Source organism: Henckelia pumila, unplaced genomic scaffold, assembly GCF_033568475.1.
Source record: "Henckelia pumila isolate YLH828 unplaced genomic scaffold, ASM3356847v2 CTG_461:::fragment_3, whole genome shotgun sequence".
Taxonomy (NCBI): domain Eukaryota; kingdom Viridiplantae; phylum Streptophyta; class Magnoliopsida; order Lamiales; family Gesneriaceae; genus Henckelia; species Henckelia pumila.
In genome coordinates this window covers 3,551,559-3,571,908 of record NW_027331831.1, presented here as the reverse complement: position 1 = coordinate 3,571,908, position 20,350 = coordinate 3,551,559, and the positions used below count along the sequence as shown (strand labels likewise).

Sequence of the window (20,350 nt, the reverse complement as noted above, 5' to 3'; positions counted from 1 at the left end):
TTTTGAAAATATAAAATGTTAGAAGCTGAACGCAGTCGTATCCCTTGTACACCGATCTCCCCTTGCACATATCTCCATATATACATTGAGACAATGCTTGTTTAATTTTCTGTATTTTTCAAAAATATAAATATATATATTTATATTATTTAAAAAATATATTTCTTTCGACCGTTTCGAATTTTGCATCATGCCCATTTAATATTAACTTAAATGGTTGACCCCAAAGTAAACCTCATTCCACATGAGTCAAAAATCCATTTATTCATACGAAAGTTAAATCGAAAGATCTGCACGAACGACAAGACTGCTGTCCATTTAATATTGTTTTAATATAAAATGCATCATTTGTCTCCTCCAACACAACGGATACTTAACCCACTGTCATTGTTTTTAATAATTATAATATATAATCATAATAGTAATAAACGAACAATGATGCAATTAAATTATTAGTTAAAACCATAAAAAGGCCAAGTGCAGTTCAAGGGACCCAAGTCAAACTAACCCACAAAAATATTTTTGTCCTACTTTTGCAGTTTACGATACGATTATTATTTTATATTACACCTTTCACCTTTCCAAACATAATTCTATCATTTTTTTTATTTCCTAAAAAAATTAATTTTGTAACACCAAGACCACATATTCAATACAAGTGTTTTTTTTAAAAGTAAACAAGCAATCCATTGAAAAGCAATACGCAAATCAGTGTTCACAACATTTGATAACCAACTGGGTAAATCACCATTTAGCAATTCAAAGTTAAAGAGAATGCATTTCAAGCAAGATAACGAGCCACTAAATTTGATGATCTCGGCACGTTTTGTAACAAAATAAAAGTTGATTATCAAGAAGCGCTCAAATTTCCAAAGCTATAGCGCAAGTTGGACCAAGATTTTTTTTTTGACATAATTACTGCTTGAACCATCTAAAGCGATATTTTGAATAAATATATTTCACATTCTCTAATTTGTTTTCTATAATATATTTTCTTCATAAAAATACATAAAAAATATTTTTTTAAGATCATAAAAGATAATTTTGATGCTATCATATTACCTTGTCTTTTCTTTACCTTTGCAAAAATTTATTCTTTCCTCAAGAAAACATGTCTTGAACTCCTCGAAGTTCCCCCCAAATTATGCTATCATACTTGGAGTGGCGTCTACTGTTTGCAGAGGGGAAATGGGGTTGATCCTCCGGAGCAGGCCTAAGTATAAAGCAGGCAATGGCGGAAATGGTAGCGGTGTTTCCGCTAAATGGGTCTCGGCGTTATGCATTTTTAGCTTCTGTTTGGGAGTTCTCGTCGTTAACAGGTACTTTTCAGTTACCCTCACCATTTTATTTTTTTAACTTCTTCTGTGGCAATGGTTCCCTGATGTTTTGTTATTTATTTGCTCGCATTATTAGTTTCTAAGTTTGTATGATTCTGGAGCCCCGTTGCAGATTATGCCTGGTTTTTTGCTTGAGCTTTTCTTTTTTAAATCCGTTCTCCCCCTTTTATTATTTTATTATTATTTTTTTTTTTTGCATTTTATGAGAACTTGTTCGAGACGTAGCTGATGTCTAAAAGTTGAAATTGGGCATTTAAGGGACCGTGTACTATACGGGCGTATGCTCTCAAGATTCTGGTTTTCGTAGTTAATTTCTTCTGAGACTAGATTACTGTTTGATTTTTTTTTTTTTTCCCCAGATTTGAACAGAAAAGGGAAATAAAAACCGAAACTTTTCTCCAGCGCGGTTTCTAACTTTCAAATGTACTTACCATGGGTGACTTGTGCATTCGATTTTTGAGTCATTACATTGTTTCATGAAGTCACTCTTTGAGCCAGTGTGGGCTCTTTCACGGGAACAGAGCAGAAGAGTTGGAAGGGGAGATTGATAGAGAATAGGGAAAAAAGAGAGGAAACTTTGCCTTTTTGTTCATGCCATGAATGCCGAATGCGAATGAAATAACAAACTGATGCGATCCATGAGAGACATATTAAATTCCTGTTATTGTCAGCTTTGATATTTCAAACCAAAGCAATCCTAGAAACTCTTTAAATCAATAACACAAGAAACAATTCATTCCCTTGGTTAAGTTGATTAGATTTTTGTCTATCTTTTCGGCTAAACATGTCTAGGAGCATTATGAGGAGGACGATTTTTGTGGTGCACTTGCCTGTGTACCTCTTTGAGAATTAAAAAGTTATCCATATCCACTAAAAATTGCTTGTAATGTATGAAAACATGTTCCTGGAGTTCATATTCGTTCGCATCTCTCACACCCCGAACACGGAACACCGAAGCGTGTCATTGGAGTTCTCAAATTTTGGAATTCATATCAAGAATTTCAAGCCTTAGAAGTATAGTATGTGCTAAAAGGCCAGTCTATTTTATTGGTAAATTTGCAGAAGATGTTCTTATTCCAACTGAAATACTAGAAATTCATTAAGAGATTGTCGGTTTGTGGATGAGTATAATTATCGTTGGTTCAAATTGATGTATTTTTTTCTCTTAAAACTGATTGTATTAATTAACTTGCAAATTAATATACATCTGATGCGCTATAACTTACTTCACTTAAGAATTGACTAAAAATCATATGTTCTAGCTGTCATTTAATAATACGTGCACATTACTTTTCTTTTTTTGTTTAGATTTTGGACCCTACCAAATTTAATTGATACGGAGAAGATCGATACATCTGTGAGGAAATATGTGACTGGTGACATTTATCCGGCTACTAGGTGTGTGAAAAAGGTGAGTTGCAAAGTAGTTTTTCTTTGTTTTTTGGTTCTTAGTTTGGCAAGTCAATTTCAGCAGTATATAAATCGATAATTTCTGTCCTGTAGAAAGAACCTTTTGACGTAGTTTCTCAAGTTTCACAAACAGACGACGTAATCACGTAAGTTTAATCTTTGTGCATTTATGTCTCCTTTCATTTTTACTGCTGATTTTGGTTATCCGGTTTACAAATTTGGCATCAAAACTTAGTTGGGCTATTCTTACACTGTCTCCTTGTCTCAATATCTTCAGGACATTAGATAAAACCATATCTTCCCTAGAAATGCAGTTAATTGCTGCGAGAGCAGCTAAAGCTGAAAAAGCCGAAAAACATAGTGGCATGGAATCAAGGCTAGAGGCATCAAATAATCATCCAAAGTTACTCTTTGTCATGGGGATCATTACTGCATTCAGCAGCAGAAAACGTAGGGATTCCATTCGGGAAACGTGGATGCCTCAAGGTTCTCTATTTTTGTAATCTCTTAAAAGTTCCTGTAGACAATTTTATTTCAATGAGGTAGAAAATTTGTTGTGTTATACAAGGGGAGTATTTAAAGAAGCTGGAGAAAGAGAAAGGAATCATCGTACGATTTGTGATAGGGCACAGGTATACTTATTGATTATAAAAATTATTTACTTGATCAAATCAATGCATGGTTTGTGGATTACCGAGGCTTATCTTCTGCTGGTCAGTGCTGCTCCTGGTGGGGTTTTGGATCGAGCTATTGATGCTGAAGATGCACAGCACAGGGATTTCTTTCGATTGGTGACCTATATATTCTACTACTTGTTACACAAACATTTTCACTTGTTGCTTGAAAATATTTAAATCTGAAGGTTTTATATGAACTGTGTGAAAAACTTGCAACTTTGTTTTCGTAGTTTGCGATGATGTTGCCAGATGGTAAATTATCCATCCTCTACCACAAATATCCAAGATATCTGTTTTCATACCCCTACTCACAAAGTGCTAAGAGTTTACATTTTCTTTGATTCAGAACCACATAGAAGGGTATCATGAGTTGTCCGCAAAGACCCAAACTTACTTTTCAGCTGCTGCTGCCACGTGGGATGCCAATTTCTATATTAAAGTTGATGATGATGTACATGTCAATCTCGGTTAGCAAAATCGTATTTCCAACTTTTCTGCCCTAGGAGCTTGTGAAAAGTTGTGAATATTTGAGTTTTACCAAATATGGTTAATTTTCTTTGGCAGGTACCATAAGTTCTTTATTAACCCGCCATCTGTTGAAACCCCGTGTTTATATTGGTTGCATGAAGTCTGGACCTGTTCTAGCGCATAAGTATGAATATTGAAGCTTACGGTGAATTCTGCTTTTTTCCCCCTCTCTGAAAGAAAAAGAAATAGTGTTTTAATGTGTTGACTTTATGCACAGAGGAGTCAAGTACCACGAACCAGAATACTGGAAATTTGGCGAAGAAGGAAACAAATATTTTAGGCATGCAACAGGACAAATCTATGCAATTTCCAAAGATTTGGCTACCTATATATCTGTTAACAGGTATAATTTGTTTCTCTGTGTGTGTGCGCGCGCAATAGAACATAATCTCAATATATTATATGGATGATCTTTCGACGGTCCAAAAGAAAGCTTTGACGAACGGACCAAAGTAGTTAATATATACAAATGGCTCTTTGCTTAGTTAAAGGGTTGGTACAGCCGCATAGACAATCATCATGAAGACAAATTTTTTGATTGGCTGCCAACTTTGCAGACACGTACTTCATAAGTACGCAAACGAAGATGTATCTCTTGGATCATGGTTCATCGGTCTTGATGTAGAGCATATTGATGATCGAAGCCTGTGCTGTGGAACTCCCCCTGGTATAGATAACTTCCAGTTCATTCGGTTTGGCCTCCAAATGTATGAGTTCATAACATATTTTGACTCAATGATGTTGGTTTATTATATAAGATTGCGAGTGGAAGACTCAGGCCGGAAACCCTTGTGGCGCATCGTTTGATTGGAGCTGTAGCGGCGTATGCAAGTCGGTTGAAAGGATGGAACAAGTTCATCAGCGTTGTGGCGAGGGGTCACTTGGGATCAACTCCAGTTTTTGATGTATCTTCATTTGTTGATATAGAATTCTGCAGCTGCACATCCTATTGCTTTTAAGTTGTAATATTATCGATGTAATGTAATATAGCAACTCTGCCCCAATTTTGCAAACTGGTTGAGTTGCTACCTTGAAATAACATATATATATTCTTTCCTTTTAATTCTAAACCATTGGGAAACTCTTATCTTATACATTAGTATAGAAGTGTAGATGCATATTTTTTTGGAGTAATATGTAAAATAATCTTTTAAATCCAAATCAATATGTTGGTTTCTATTTTAATACTATTTAGATATATATAATTTTATATAGAAAATTAGAATAATTTTATTCCTTAAGTGAAATATAGCCAACAATTATTATTACTTTTTATTATTTATTATCGAAAACTTTTTTATTTATTTATTTTTTAGGTGAGAAAGTAATATTAGTCGTCACATTTTTTTTTAAATTTTTTATTGGTTAAAGGAATTGAGCTTTTTTGTTGCATCAGTGGAAGGAGAGGAGGAGGATAGAGAGCGAGAGGTTGAAAGATACGGCGTCGAGATCCCGCGGCTGAGTTTGGGATCTACGGTAGATCTTTGAAACATTTACGATTGGACGGTGTAAGATGAAGGGTTCTTGGACTCTCGTTGCAACGGCGTTGGCCGTTTCTTCCGCCGCTCTATCCTCCGCCACCTGCGCCGATCGTGCTGTAACTCTCATCCCCTGTATCGATCAGGTTTTTGTTTCCTTTTTGCACATCATATCGTAGTTCCTTTCACCAAGGATTTTAACTTCTTTCTTCAAGGACTCGACGATGTGCACAGTGCAATTCAAATTCGTTTCTTTGCGTTTTAATTGCTAAATTTTATGGACATGTCCTTGCTTATGTTAGCAGGGACACAACCCTAAAAGTACATCCGAGGATTCCTTTTGTCGTTCTTGTTTCTATATTTGTTTCTAATAATATTTGCAGGGGCAGTCACCCACAAATTGGAGTAAAATAAAAATTTTATCTTTAGTTTTCACCTCCAAATGCATAAAATCTGACATCCAAATACGTAAATTAGCCACGCTCATTCCAGTTCCGGTCTCCACCCTTTCGTATTTGTCACCCTTTTCCATTTCTGTTGTCACATTATTGGATAGCTCATTCGACTTTGTTTTCTGAATCGTTTTTCTTTTTGTAGGGCAAACCAACAAACTCGTTCGCACGCTTGGGGAAGAAGGATGAATATTCTCCAAGGTTCGATGGTTTGAAGTTCATCGAGACCCTTGTTACGGCCCACAGGTGACCGATCAAATGGAAAAAGTGGAAGTCCTTGTGCTACAGTTATGTCAAAATAGGATTGATTTGTGTTCATTTTTTCGGCTGGAGTAATTTTCAAATAAGATGAGAGCACGTTCATAGATTTTATCATTTTATGTTTAGGATTTAACATTGTGGATTTTCTCATGGTTGGTAGTTTTCCAAGTTATCCCCGTGTGGTTTGTTTTGAGAACCAAGAGTAATTGATGACTGTATTTCCATTTTGCACTATAGTGTGAAGTTTTCTTTATGGAAGTATGTATTGGTTTGATTGGTAATCTCTGTACTTGTTTAACTCGGTAAATAAATGACATTATCCTTGTGTAATGTAATCATTTAGCGGTACAGGTCGATTGGAATCATGATTTCTTATTGATAGTTTCTGGTTTTTATATGTGTGATTCAGCTGTGGCATGTGCATGGAACCTAATATTACTGCTTGATTTGTGTTTTGGTTTGATTTCTTGGTTCTCGAATATGGAACCTTTCATTTGGCAGATGTGTGCAGATAGCCAGATACATACATTAGAATCATTTTTGCCGGAATTTCTAGTTCCTTCTATACATACATTAGGAACATCATATTTCCAAGATTCTTCGCTTTTATACAATTCCATATTCTGTATTTCTTACATATTGGACTTGCCTCTTATACACGCTCTTTCTCGAAAGCACTGGAATGGCTTTGTTTATGCTGCATTGCTGCTCATGCACTTGGGATTTCTACTACTTGCACGAGTATAGTGGGTTGATTGTGTGATGGGTAAAACAGCTTCTTCTTAATGCATTTAACCTCGAGAGTTTCAGTGGCAGCATTCCCAAATATGCAAGGCATGCCTCAAATCAGAGGGCTAGTCCGTGACAAGGGACTCCTGGACACTACACGTCCCTTTATTATGTTTAGAATATTAATGCTATTTGATGTGGTTGTACCCTTTTCTTCTCCACCCCCCCCCCCCCCCCCACACACGCACACACACACACACACACACAAAATCCCCCTCCCCCTACACAATCTATTACAAATATACTGAATACTGAAGAGGAACAATTGTCCTGGAGTTGAGACTTTTAGCGGATGAGGCATCTACATCTTTTGCCATACTTTATATCATGGCTCTGCACTTCTTACTGATACCTTCAAATCTCCAAGTACATCCAACACTTGTGATATCTCGACTCTCATTCATTCGTTTTGATCTTTTCATGTTTCTTCGATATAGAGAGATTAAAATTTGAATTGAAGCATTCAAGTTTCATTGTGCTTTTTTATTTTTATTATTATTATTTTACCATGGAACGAAAGTTGATATGTTTAGTTTAGTTTCGTTTCAAGTATTTTCAGAAGTTTCTTTCTTTCTAAAATATAGTCATACATATTGCATTGAAAAATATGTTGCATGTGTTATTTTATTCTTTGCATGAAACGATCAAGTGGTGACACGCCCAAAGAATGATAAAAACATCTAACCTAGGCTTTAGTAAATGCCAAGTGATAATTCGTGGACTTCTAAAACACGGCACGCCCATTTATTGTCTCACACGGGCCAGAAGACGCTAGACATTGGTTGCTCGGCTCATCTGATGATACAATAGCCCAAAAGCTAGAATCTCTAAAAAATTGGAAGAAGAAAAAGCTGGGTAGTGTTTTGGCATCGTGGGACTCTGTGCCTACTGCCTAGTGATTGATATAACGGTCTCAATGATCATGTTAGCAATATTGGTGATCCCCGGAAAATTCCAAATCCAGAAGTCCAAAGTCCATTGTGGGACTCAGCTTACTGGACTCTCAAAATGCACAAGTGTTTGTGAGAGCTTCTAGCTAGCAAATATTACATGGATAATCTTGTGAATTTTTGAAATCAAGTTCCTTATTTGTTACTCGGTAGTGCTTATCTTGCTCAAAACAAGGGATTCTCAACACATTTTGGATTGGATTCTTTATATATTTTGTTAAATATCCAGTTTTATATATTATTTATTGTAGATGCCATGCCACAGTGGCGAGTTTGAATTTGTAAAGGAACAGGGGACAGGTGTCAACGGTTTAGTCCACCCCATTCACCTTTACTCTTTTTTCCAGTAAAAACAATATTAAAAAAAAATAACAATAACAGTAAGATTCTTTTTGTACGAGCCAAGCTTCGTGAATTGTTCCTTCTACTTTTTTTCCCCATCCCTCTTGAGTGAGTACTGTCTCATTATCAGAAAAAGAAGCAGATTCATGCCAATTGCCATGGATCTCATTCCCCTTCTCCGCAGTTGCTCCACATTTCTACTCATTATTTCAGGTATAATCATTGTTCAATCCCCCTTCTCAATTTTCTGCACTTTTAGAATATATATTTGAAATCTAATCTTTAGGAATATTGTGTTGAAATGAGTGGCAGTATCAGTAGCAACGTTCTTGATACCAGCAGCTTCGGTGTCTCTGGGCATAAACTACGGGCAGATAGCCAACAATCTCCTCCACCCGGAGGACGTGAAGCCTCTCCTCAAATCCATCGGCGCCACCGGAGTGAAGCTCTACGACGCTGATCCACGCGTCCTCAAAGCATTTGCCAACTCGGGCCTCGAGTTCACCGTCGGTCTGGGCAACGAGTACTTGGCCAAGATTAGAGACCCAAAGCAAGCCCTTTCATGGGTCAAGATCAACGTCCAATCCTACTTACCCTCCACCAAAATCACCTCCATTGTCGTCGGAAATGAAGTCCTCACCTTGAACGATTCCCTTCTCTCCTCTAATCTCCTTCCCGCAATGGAAAGCATCCACGGGGCTTTGGTTTCCCTCAACCTCGACAAGCAAGTTATGGTCACTACAGCTCACAATTTGGGCGTATTGGATGTTTCATATCCTCCCTCTTCCGGCTCATTTCGCCGGGATCTTAACCAGAAACTCTCCGGCATTTTGGATTTCCACTGCAAAGTGGGTTCCCCGTTTTTAATCAATGCCTACCCTTACTTCGCCTACAAGGCCAACCCCAAGCAAGTGTCATTAGATTTCGTCCTGTTCGAAGCGCGACCGGGGACTAATTTGGTGGATCCGGTTTCGGGGCTGCGTTACGACAACATGTTTCACGCGCAGATCGACGCTGCATATTCCGCCGTTGAAAAGCTCGGGTACAAAAACGTGTGCTTGCATATCTCGGAAACGGGGTGGCCGTCCAAGGGGGATGCAGATGAGGCCGGGGCCACGCCGGAAAACGCCTGCAAGTACAACGGCAACTTGCTGAAATTGATCTCTGCCAAGAAAGGGACTCCGATGAGGCCCAATTCGAATCTGAATGTACATTTATTCGCGTTGTTTAATGAGAATTTGAAGCCGGGCCCGACTTCTGAACGGAATTTCGGGCTCTTCAAGCCCGATGGGACTCCAGTGTATAACATGGGATTCAACGTGACAAGTTTGCAGAGTAGCAACAGCTCCGGGCCAGCAACAGCCTCTTCTTCGTCGCCGGCGTGGAGTGGCACCACTTCCTCTGGCTACTTGTCCATTACTGCTAATGAAGCTGTGAGTTTATTATGCTAATATAATATTATCATTTATGTCTTTATCTGTCTCGTTTTGGATTTACTTTACTTAAATTTCTAGTACATTATCATACATTAAAAACCCATCACATTCAGTTGAAACATGGTTTTAAAGATGCTATCTTTGTCTCTCTTTTCTTGGGAGGAGAGTAACTTTCGACTACTTTTGTGTTTTTTGCAATTAATTTTATTTGGATCCAAGGAAAGAATGATTTGATTGGAATTTCTTGTTGAAAACACTTGAAATCAATCAAATGTTTGGTGTGTGTGTTGGCAGGGGAAGAAGCTTTGTTTCAGATTTTCATTGTTAATGGTGTGGCTGATGGCAATGGCAATCACCCATTTATAACAAACAGGTGGATCTTCCATTCCAATCCTGGTGAGAACACTACATATATACTACACATCTGTCCGCTTATTTTCTTAGAAATCTAACCTCGTATATACGAAATGGTTGTACGGAAAATTATATATCCCGAGTAAATTACAGTATTCATAATAATGTTTCCCCTTCCCATCATGATATGCAGGCTTTGAATGGACGAAATAATTCAGGGGGAGAGCTTTTTGTTGGGATATCATGCCATTCGATTTCCCCAACCTATTTTTTTTCACCAGTCTGCGATTTGTTTTTTGTACTAGTCATCATTTGTTAAATTGGGTGGTGGTTTATTTATTGTTTTATTTATCACCATTGCTAATTTATGTTGTTATTATTTTAAAAATAAAGTTATAGAGATTGATTTCTCAGTGGATATTGACTACTTTGAAAATAGCATAATATTTATGAATTAACGTTTAAAGGATATTGTTATCGTTTTTTGATCGGAGACTGTGTCTCATAAGATTAAGTCGTGAGATAGTTTTATAAGAGTTTTTGTGTTTTTACACGATCGATCAGTCCTAACATTTTTATCATTTTAATTATAGGCGAGATGCGTGGAATTTTCATGCTTAAAAAAACAATAGTAATGCTAATTATGTACACTTTTCATAATAACATGTCCAAAAAAAGGCTCAAAGTGTCCCCCAAAATGCTTGTGTAAAAACTAAAAAGAGAGTGAGTTTTATAATATTAGACCTTTCACAATAGTTTTAGTTCTTGAAATCCATTAATTTTTTTTATTTGTATTCAGAATGAGGTTTTTATAGGTAATATAAATATGTAAAAAAAAGTTGAGAGTTTCTGATATGTCCAAGGTGGCGTAATTCATCTTTTGTTAAACATATGATTACTTCAGTAATTCTAGCTAGCTAGAACAATCAATTTCAGTGTTTTTTGCACAAATATTTTTAATTTTACATCCCAATTCCCATCCAACACATCTCGTCAAAAAAAAAAACTAGCATAGACTGATCAATATTCCCTTGACTAATTAAACAATAAACTAAAGACGATTATAACATATGTTGTACACCAAAAATATATGGTAAAAAATGATAATAGCATGCCAAATAAGTACTGATTTCTTGTAATTATTTAGTAATAATCTTTTAATGATGACTAAAACCATAAGTTATCGTTAGTTCTTGCCAGAAAAAATTCGGCGGGAGAAGCGAAATATTCGTGCGAAAGAATACAAGGATTGATGGATGGAGAATATAAACATGACTAAAGCATATATCATCGGGACAATAACAATCGGGATTCGAGGAGCATCATCTTCTAGGAACTGCAAATAAAGGATGGTTTCGGGGGTCGGCCACTTTATACTTTATAATTTTGATTTTTCATATTCAATAATCGCTTCCACAAGGGGATCATAATCAAAGTTTTTGATTGTTGAATTTTATAGAAAAGAAAATAATTATCATTATACTCCAAAAGCAATGATGTTGGCTTCACTTGGGACAATACGTTAAGGGGCCGCATATATAGTGGGCCAAACCTTGATACGTATTTGTTTATATGTGTAATGTGAAGGAATCTAAACCAAAAGCAAAAGTAATTGCCATATGCTCCAATCTCTTGACCCGATAATTAATCCTCAAATACTACTAGAATTTGTTTGTCTTCTACTCTCGGATGACTAGTGACTCATCATCCTCTTATAATTTTTATATTTTTACTTTTTGTTCATATGAGATAATAACCAGAATAGTTTATCATATTTAAATCGGCTGGCTTCAACCACGCGAATGAAAGTAACATGCATATTATATGTGTACGTTGCTCGATAAGTGTTCACATAATTTTTCATTGTTCATGTTTATAAGATCAATTATATATAGTGTTAATTTATAATGAGTCATATATGTGAACAATGAATACTTATATGAGTATCGATTGAGGTGATGTCTTATATATTAAATAATTGAATAATACAATCTAAATAGATGCTCACATAAGTGCCCACAACGATTGTCGAGAAACCCTGTCGAGAAACCCGTAAATTCAATGTTCATATGTTGCTACTTTACCTTTCATCATCATGAGGATGTCCGGTAAAGGACTAAAGCCACAATGCTTCCATCACTTTACCTCCTTTTGCACTTTATTTGAATCACCCTCCAAAAACACATTACAATAAATACCACACACAAATGTATGCCACATACCAACAATTCAGCTAATTAACATCACATGGGGAATTGCTTGATCGGAGGCATGGGAGACGGCGACCGGTCCGCCGTCATCAAAGTTACGACGTTAAACGGCGGCGTAATGGAATTCCACACCCCAGTAACGGCGGAATCCATCACAGACGAGTTCCCCGGCCACGGAATATTCCGGAGCCACGACCTCTTCTGGAAGCCGTTACCCCACAGCCAACTCCTCGCCGCGGGGGATTCTTACCACCTGCTCCCGCTGCTGGACAACATCGTCACGAGCGGCGGTGCCGGAACAAAAGCGGCGAGGTTGGGGCACGTGAGATCTAACAGCGCCCCGGATCAACCCGCAGGTGCGGCGGCGGCGCCGTACAGGATGTCTTTCCATAGCCCATCTGGGCTGACGAAGAGGGCGGCGGCGCGTGGGTTTTGGAAAGTGAAGCTGGTTATCAGCCCGGAGCAGTTGATGGAGATATTGTCGGAGGAGGAGAGGACGGAGGAGCTGATAGAGAGCGTGAGAACTGTGGGGAAGTGCGGGAGGTGTGTGTACGGATCCGATGAGTGGAGCTTTTGTAGCAGTAGAAATGCGGCTTCTAATTCTAACAAAGATGCTTCCTTATTATTATTAGACTTGTAAATTAAATTGGTAATAGATACATTACATACAAACCCAACTTGGAATTTTATTCTTGGTTCAGATTTGGTTGCAATCTCTCTTAATTAATTTACATGCATGCATATACTTGTTTCTCTTGTTTTTAAATCTTTTTCTTTCCATTTTTAGAAACTCAAATACACCCCAAATGCAGATAAGTAGTATATGAGAAATTCTCAAAAAATCGGATCTTTTTGTCAGTCGAACCAACTTACCGGCCACTTATTAATTAATGAATTCTTCAAGTTAATTTTTTTAAAAATTTTTAACGACTTTTTCAATGCATTATCTACTCTCACTACAAAGACAGAAGAACTTTAATTATACACTTGAACTTGAAATGGAAATTGGTATCGGGATCTTAAGGCAATAAGGGAAATTGTCATGTTTATATGTCGGGTCGATCTCTTTTACGGTTAATGAGATCCTACCATATGAGTAATATACTCAAATCATTTATGCAATGATCCACATCTCAACACATATGCATAATTAATATTATAGGGTTGACATGACAAATCATGAGTTTTAGATCTCCTATTACAAGGGTAAGTCTATCTCTCTCCGAGCGTGTTAAATCCGGTGGGGGTGATAGCTATTAGATGTGTGAGTGATAGGTTACACCTAAAAATTTAAATGAGCCTGAGTTCAATCATGAAAGTCTACTCCAAATATTTTTGAGGCCCAAACTTATTTAAATATTATATATATTTAAATCAAGCAGACCCTGAATTCTACAAAAGCCCATAAAAAGACTCAAGCCCGTGAAACTCTTCGAATATCTATAAATAGCTCAAGTCACCTCATTATTAAGGTACACACATTCTTTAGTATTATACTGCGATACTCTCGATTATTATTCCTTGAGTAATAACTGACTTGATCGTCGGAGTGCCTTCGCCAGAAACCCTCCCGGCTCCTCTGACTTTGTTTTGTGACGTAGGAACAACCCACTGAGAATCTTCATAGGGAACATACAAGGATTTCTTGATACTCCGGACTTTACGAAAGCAACATCTTACATACAAGTGATTTTTGGCTACATCAGTGAGCCTATGCATATCAATGGACCAAACTAATTGGGAGTAAATTAAATTTTCATATTGGTCCTAATTGTGGTCACTAATCCCATTAATTAACTAAATGGTTCATTAACTATCGATATATATCTTGCTTAGGGCTGTCAAAAAATATCGAAATGCCGTCATACCGCCTTTACCGTACCGAAAAAAAATCGAAAATATCGAAAATTTTGGTATACCTTAAATTTCGGTACGGTATGATACCGTACCGAAATTTTCGGTATCGGTATAAGATTTTTGAATTTTTGGTATTTCGGTATATCGGAAAAATATCGGTATACACGGTATCGGTATGATACCGTGTATACCGATATTTTTTTTAAAAAAAATAGTATTAAAAAATCGGTATACACGGTATCATATCGATATTCGGTACGGTATCGGTATGGATTTATGTCATACCGAAACATGCCGGTATACCGAAATTTTAGGCAAGGTATCGGTATCGAAAATTCGGTATAGTATGCGATATTCGATATGATATGCGGTATACCTTACCGAACCACCCCTAATCTTGATACCGGGCTTTAATTTACTTCTCTTGGACCAACAAATACTGCAATTAGCCCCGGCCATCAAACCTTCAGTTGTCGCCACATATTGTATCTGAATCTTCTTCTTCATCGTGTAGTTACGTGTATTGAATACGCTTGAATATTAAAAATTGTATAGAACCAAAAAAACCTATATGACTAAAATGAGTAGATTATAGAATAAATGTGAAGTTTCTTATAAAATTCTGATACAAAAGATTCGATATGTTGTACATTTTTTAATACAAGAACCTCATAGATACATACATTTAAGGTAATCTTTTGGAGAGCTTATAAGTAAAACTTATCAGCATTTTTTTCATAAAATGTTTAATTTTTTGTAAAAAAAAAAACTGAGAAGTGTTTTTTAAAATATCTTTCAAACACTATCCAAATGAAGGTTTACTCATTTAACATTTATCATACGTAATAAATCATCTTTTTTCATGTATTAATAATATTTATAATGTTTGTAGAAGATTTGAAAGAGGAGCAGTGAGGGAACATGTAGATCGATGTTATTATTTTTTATCAATATTTTTTAGATAAGTTTGTCGCATGAGGTTTATGAGTTTATCTTATAATATAATTTATCTGATTATTACTACAACTTGCAAATTAGTGCGTTAAGTCTGCAGTTATCCGATACACATTAAAAAATAATAACCGATCACTGTGATGAAAAAACACATTACCAATTCTTGATTTAAAATTACTAGTCATGGACTCATGGCACATACATTACGTACGAGAAGTTTTTGTGATAGAAATGGACTATATTATCCTCCCATTGATTGCTCTTCTTGTTTGGGTAAAATGATTTAACTGGAGATGTTTTTTTATTTTTATTTTATGGTAAATAGAGATTTTATTAATATAAAGAAAGTAACATTAGAGGTAATCTTGTAAATATAAAATTAAATATATAAGATGGATTGTGTAAGGGAATTGAGGTTGCACATAAACAGTTTGAGGTGTTGTCAAAAGGTGTTGACAACACCTACAATAACACCTTGAGTAATTTGCAGCGGAATATAATTTAGATTTTTATTGAAGATTCAATGAACAAATTTTTTCCATAAATTTTTTTTAAATTTTTTTTTTGCAATAATATTAATTAAATAATTATCCAATTTTTTAAAAAATTAAAATATCAAAATACTTTATTTTTATTTGTTTGAAAATGGAATAAACACATTTGTTCCACAAAAATTCTTATATATTTTAATATGTGTAAAGACATATTGAGTTAAATAATGAAATCATGAGTTCAAAAACATATATTTGAAAATATCTTATTTTTCAACTTTATCTTTAGTTTGTAATTTGTATACACTTAATTAAATACTGTCATAAGACATTTTGTAGTGACTCGCACCGTGATCATTTACTAATCAAGAGCTTACACATGCATTTAACTAAATTAAACAATAATCAGAAATTATCAGCGGAAACCATAAAATCAGTTACAATCCCAAGGAAAGGAATCTGTAAATACTTAGTTATACAACCATATCGAAATGTATAAACTCAAATGAAATAAATACTGAAAGTCTAGTCAGAACACAAACATCTCCAACTGCTTTCAACCTACAGTCTAAGCTCTCCTAGAACCACCCGCATCATCCAAACGCAAATCTGTCCCATGGAATAGGGTGTCCAAACAACAGTACGAGGACGTGAGCATAAAACGTTCAGTACGAGAATATGAGTATACAAATATTATATGTGCATGAATGCAAGTGATCTAGATATCAAGACACGACAGTCAAGAAACAAGCTCACAAGCCGAGCCCAAGGTATATAGACGCTGCGTCGTCGTATCAGGAGGTGACTCCTATACCCAGTGGATAAACGATGACCTGATACTAGTTCAAGTGTCCAACCATAACGGTGACCTGACACAAGATTTACGTATCCAATCATATATCTTCTACATGTAGGGTGAGCGCCCTACTACAGGATATCTCAAAGATACAGGATCAATATGCTCATGTATACAACATACAGACTACAGTCATGACAAGCTATACAGATAAAGTCATATAAAACATGCAACCACATAATACATGTATACTCAATCTGGATATCTCGAACTGTAATTCCGTACCTTAATTCTACTCGGCAAGGTACACCAACTCTATTTATAAGCCTATAGTCCGCACTACAATACAAAATACACATGTATCATAATCTTAACTAAAATCCTTAACTAAGCTATAGCATACTCCCTATTTTTTATTTGGAGCCAGATCAATACTTTCGATCAGACTGTCCCAGAACTTGGGCACCACTCCGCTATAACTCCTTAGCACCTCGCCAAATCTCGGACCAAGCCTAGGAAGGCTGTAAATCTCCCCAAACACTCAGAAGTCGAGAGAAGAAGTTGGAAATGGTGAGAGAAATTTGAATCTCGAAATCCCTATTTATAGGAGGAGATCGGACGCTCCGGTCGGGGGTTCGGACGCTCCGATCTCTGCATGCAGACCATGCCACTCCATGCACAGTTCGGACGTTTCGATCTCTACTTCGGAGGCTCCGAACTGCTGCGTGTCCGATCGGCAATGACACCTCTCCAGCTGCATGACCTAACTGAGTTTGGACGCTCCGATCATGGTTCAGACGCTCTGATCTCTTCGTGGTCTCCGAACTAGGAACTGAGCTTCCGAAGTGTTCCGACCCTCCGAACTTGAGTTTGGACCTTCCGATCTGCCCTTGATAAAAAAAATCATAATTTGTCCATTTAAATACATAATTTTAATCAATTAATCTTGTAAAATGAAACTGATCTACTACACATATATTGAGCCCCAGTATGATATCCTAGATACAAATTAAATACAGACCACCTAGTCACCAGCTTAAAACTTACTCTATTTTATTTGGACATATCAAAACAATTACATATAATCATAAATGGTTTTTTTTGAAGCCATAATCATAATATATATATATTTTTTTTTGCAGAAAATCATAATGATTTCAAAATATATAAATACTCAATTTTTAAAAATAATTTTGGACCCGTATTTTCAGGTACGTACGGTATAACAAAATCCCAAACCCACGCACTTAGGCCGTCTTTGCGAGGTTTCGGTAAACTGGAAATTTTTTAATGGTAAACGAGAGACACTAAACAATATATATTAACCCAGCTGGTACGTAGGGTGCGGCATGATTTACAAAAAATTAAAAAACTTTTAAATTAAAATGTCTTTTCATCGACTGGTGATCATGATAAACATGGAAACATATCACATAACAAATACAGTGAATATATATATATATATATATATAATATGGTTGTGTGACAATTATAATCACACGAATATAGACTCGATGAGTACTCTACTAGTTCCGATTACCCTGTAAGCCCAAATAAATATATCAAACGCTTCTTTATTCCAAGGTCATTGCGATTTAATTTGTGAGCCGTTATATAAATTGAGTTTTATAAAAAGTTATTGAATAATTTTACTATATATGGTATTACAGATTAAATACGGATGCTATATATTAATATACATGTTATTTACAAATGCACATGCATGCATCGCGTGCTCACTTGTTCATACACACATTATTTAAAAGAGCCGATTTTGATGGACATGACTCAATGTTTGTTACATGTACCCAAATAATTTCTGTTCCGCCTTTTAATTACCTAAAAGACGGTTTTATTATTTGAAGCGAGTACGTTAAATTTGATTTGCCTTGATTCACATAAAGTATTAGAATGCATATGCACTACATAATGAATTTATTTAATGTTTCCATCATCAAAAATATAATTAATTAACGTTAGTACTTAATTCAATGCACAGGCTCCAAGTGGTAACATTTTTGCATCAGGTTCAGAGGCAGAAGATGTGGGCTGTAGGGTTTTCAGGAAGAAAGGTTACCACAAGCTAGCCAACAGTAGAAACCAGTACCGGTTCCAAGATTTCATTGCCTTCACGCGGAAAACGGCGGCATGATGATCAATCAAATACTCGATCAACCTTCATTAGAACAAGGGAACTAATGCAAGTTTTAGAAAAGGAATCACAGGGAGATGACGATAAACTAATTGAGCTCGAACACTCTTCCATTTTCGGGCAACTTCCGAGATTGAAAACTCCAAGTACTAATACAAGTGAAGAATATTTGCAGAATCCAAGATTGGACCGCTTCGTGGCGTCGCAGCTGAATGGCGAGCCGATGAATATTGAAGATTTTGATACCTTTTCCTTTCATCATGAAAATGATATGCAGTTGCTTGACGTACAAAATTCAGATAAACAAGATATGGAAAATTTTCCAGTTTCAAGTTCGGATACAAATTTGTGGAGCTTTTCTCATTAATTGATCACCATTGTCAGAAAAGCAATTTGTTTGAAATATCTAGATTGTGTTATGCATGTGATTAAATTTTATGTAACGATCCCATATGTTCATGGACCCGTACATTATGTCAAATTATTGGAGCCAACTATACGAGTAAATTTGTTTTTGCCCCCTCAAAAAACCAAAAGAAAACACATTTATTTCTAGACTAAATTTAAACTAGCTAATGAAATATCTTGTTTCTCTCTTATTCTTAATTTTAAGTTTTAACCAAAATTTTATTTTATCTAAATTACAATTATTACGATGCGTAATAGTTAAAACTCAAAAGAAAGTAATAAATAATTGAAATAAATGGTTGACCAAAAAAAATAATTGAAATAAATAGATGTTATAAGCAAAAACATAAAAAATTTACACTTCTATTTCTAATTTTAACGAAAAGAAGCAAAATACTAATTACTTCAAATATAAAAATGAGAAACGATGCCACTTGCAATTTTGAATTATTTTTCAATATTAATATAAATAATCCTTGTTAGTTTAATAATAATAATAATAATAATAATAATAATCATAATAATAATAATAATAGGTATTTTTTCAATTAATTTTGTTTCGTAATAATTTTAAAATTTACTTTATATATTTATAAAGTTCGAATTTACTAGCTTGTGGTGTTTAATTTACTCGCGTAATTATTTTAAATAAGTGATTAAAATAGTTATTTTATTTAATCTTAAAAAATTAACCTGCACTGTAATAGTGTTGATGTTTGAAATTGGGCTAGGCACTTCTGCTCGGTTCTGATATATAATACGATTATACTAAATATTGAAAAACATGAATATTAATAGAAAATTAATGTATAATTTGAATTATTATAAAACTCGAGTCAATTAAATATTAAACATCACTCGCATCAACAAGTTTATAATCAACTTAGCTTCATGTTAGCGATGCATATTGCATGATGAATGTAACGTTTTCTCAAGTATACATGGTCACGTAAGATCATTTGGGGTGTTGAACACCATATATAGAAGAATAATTTGCTTGAAAAAAGTATTGAAAATCATGTATTTATTTGATTTTATGTCGTACATTTCTATTTCCCTCACACACATTGGATTGTGTGTTAGGGCTCAGGGATATATAATTGCATGAAATAATCAAGGAAATCCAACTGTTTTATTTTAGATTATATGTATATATATATATGTATATATATATATATATGTATATGTTTCATAGATCAAATTTAGCCGCAAGATAGAAGAAAAAAAAAAGAGACAATTGAAATGACACAAAATGAGAGCTTAATCAATATTTCAAACTGGGTGGAGTTTTTAAATTGATTGGATCAATGAGTCTCAGGTAAATTTCCTCCTTTCATGGGACTCACAATAATCAAATCATGCTTTTTCATTTTGAGGGGCTGCGATTTTGACAACTTCGTACAAATTCTTTCTCCGATAATTAATTTAGCCGTCCAAGTCATTGATTAAAACATTTAATATTGTGAAA

The 20,350-nt window shown here is 35.3% G+C and overlaps 3 protein-coding genes and 1 long non-coding RNA gene across 4 annotated transcripts; all 4 read left to right on the top strand.

Moving 5' to 3' along the window:
- Positions 1-1,079: 1,079 nt before the first annotated feature.
- On the top strand, positions 1,080-5,068 carry LOC140871269 (beta-1,6-galactosyltransferase GALT31A-like). Its single transcript, XM_073273700.1, has 11 exons — positions 1,080-1,319; positions 2,646-2,748; positions 2,841-2,893; positions 3,025-3,233; positions 3,316-3,379; positions 3,466-3,538; positions 3,771-3,891; positions 3,989-4,076; positions 4,170-4,295; positions 4,510-4,619; positions 4,711-5,068. Exons 1-11 carry the CDS (start codon positions 1,189-1,191, stop codon positions 4,854-4,856), a joined length of 1,224 nt encoding a protein of 407 aa, XP_073129801.1. The 5' UTR covers positions 1,080-1,188; the 3' UTR covers positions 4,857-5,068.
- A 253-nt stretch (positions 5,069-5,321) lies between these two features.
- On the top strand, positions 5,322-6,420 carry LOC140871270 (uncharacterized). The gene is made up of 2 exons (XR_012147672.1): positions 5,322-5,576; positions 6,028-6,420. It is a non-coding gene; the product is annotated as an uncharacterized lncRNA (long non-coding RNA).
- Positions 6,421-8,298: 1,878 nt separating this feature from the next.
- On the top strand, positions 8,299-10,433 carry LOC140871268 (glucan endo-1,3-beta-glucosidase 11-like). The gene is made up of 4 exons (XM_073273699.1): positions 8,299-8,437; positions 8,537-9,657; positions 9,955-10,056; positions 10,208-10,433. The coding sequence occupies exons 1-3, from the start codon at positions 8,371-8,373 to the stop codon at positions 10,024-10,026; spliced, it is 1,260 nt and encodes a 419-aa protein (XP_073129800.1). The 5' UTR covers positions 8,299-8,370; the 3' UTR covers positions 10,027-10,056; positions 10,208-10,433.
- Positions 10,434-12,258: 1,825 nt separating this feature from the next.
- On the top strand, positions 12,259-12,864 carry LOC140871910 (uncharacterized). Its single transcript, XM_073274653.1, has one exon. It carries the CDS (start codon positions 12,262-12,264, stop codon positions 12,862-12,864), a length of 603 nt encoding a protein of 200 aa, XP_073130754.1. The 5' UTR covers positions 12,259-12,261.
- The last annotated feature ends 7,486 nt before the right edge of the window (positions 12,865-20,350 follow it).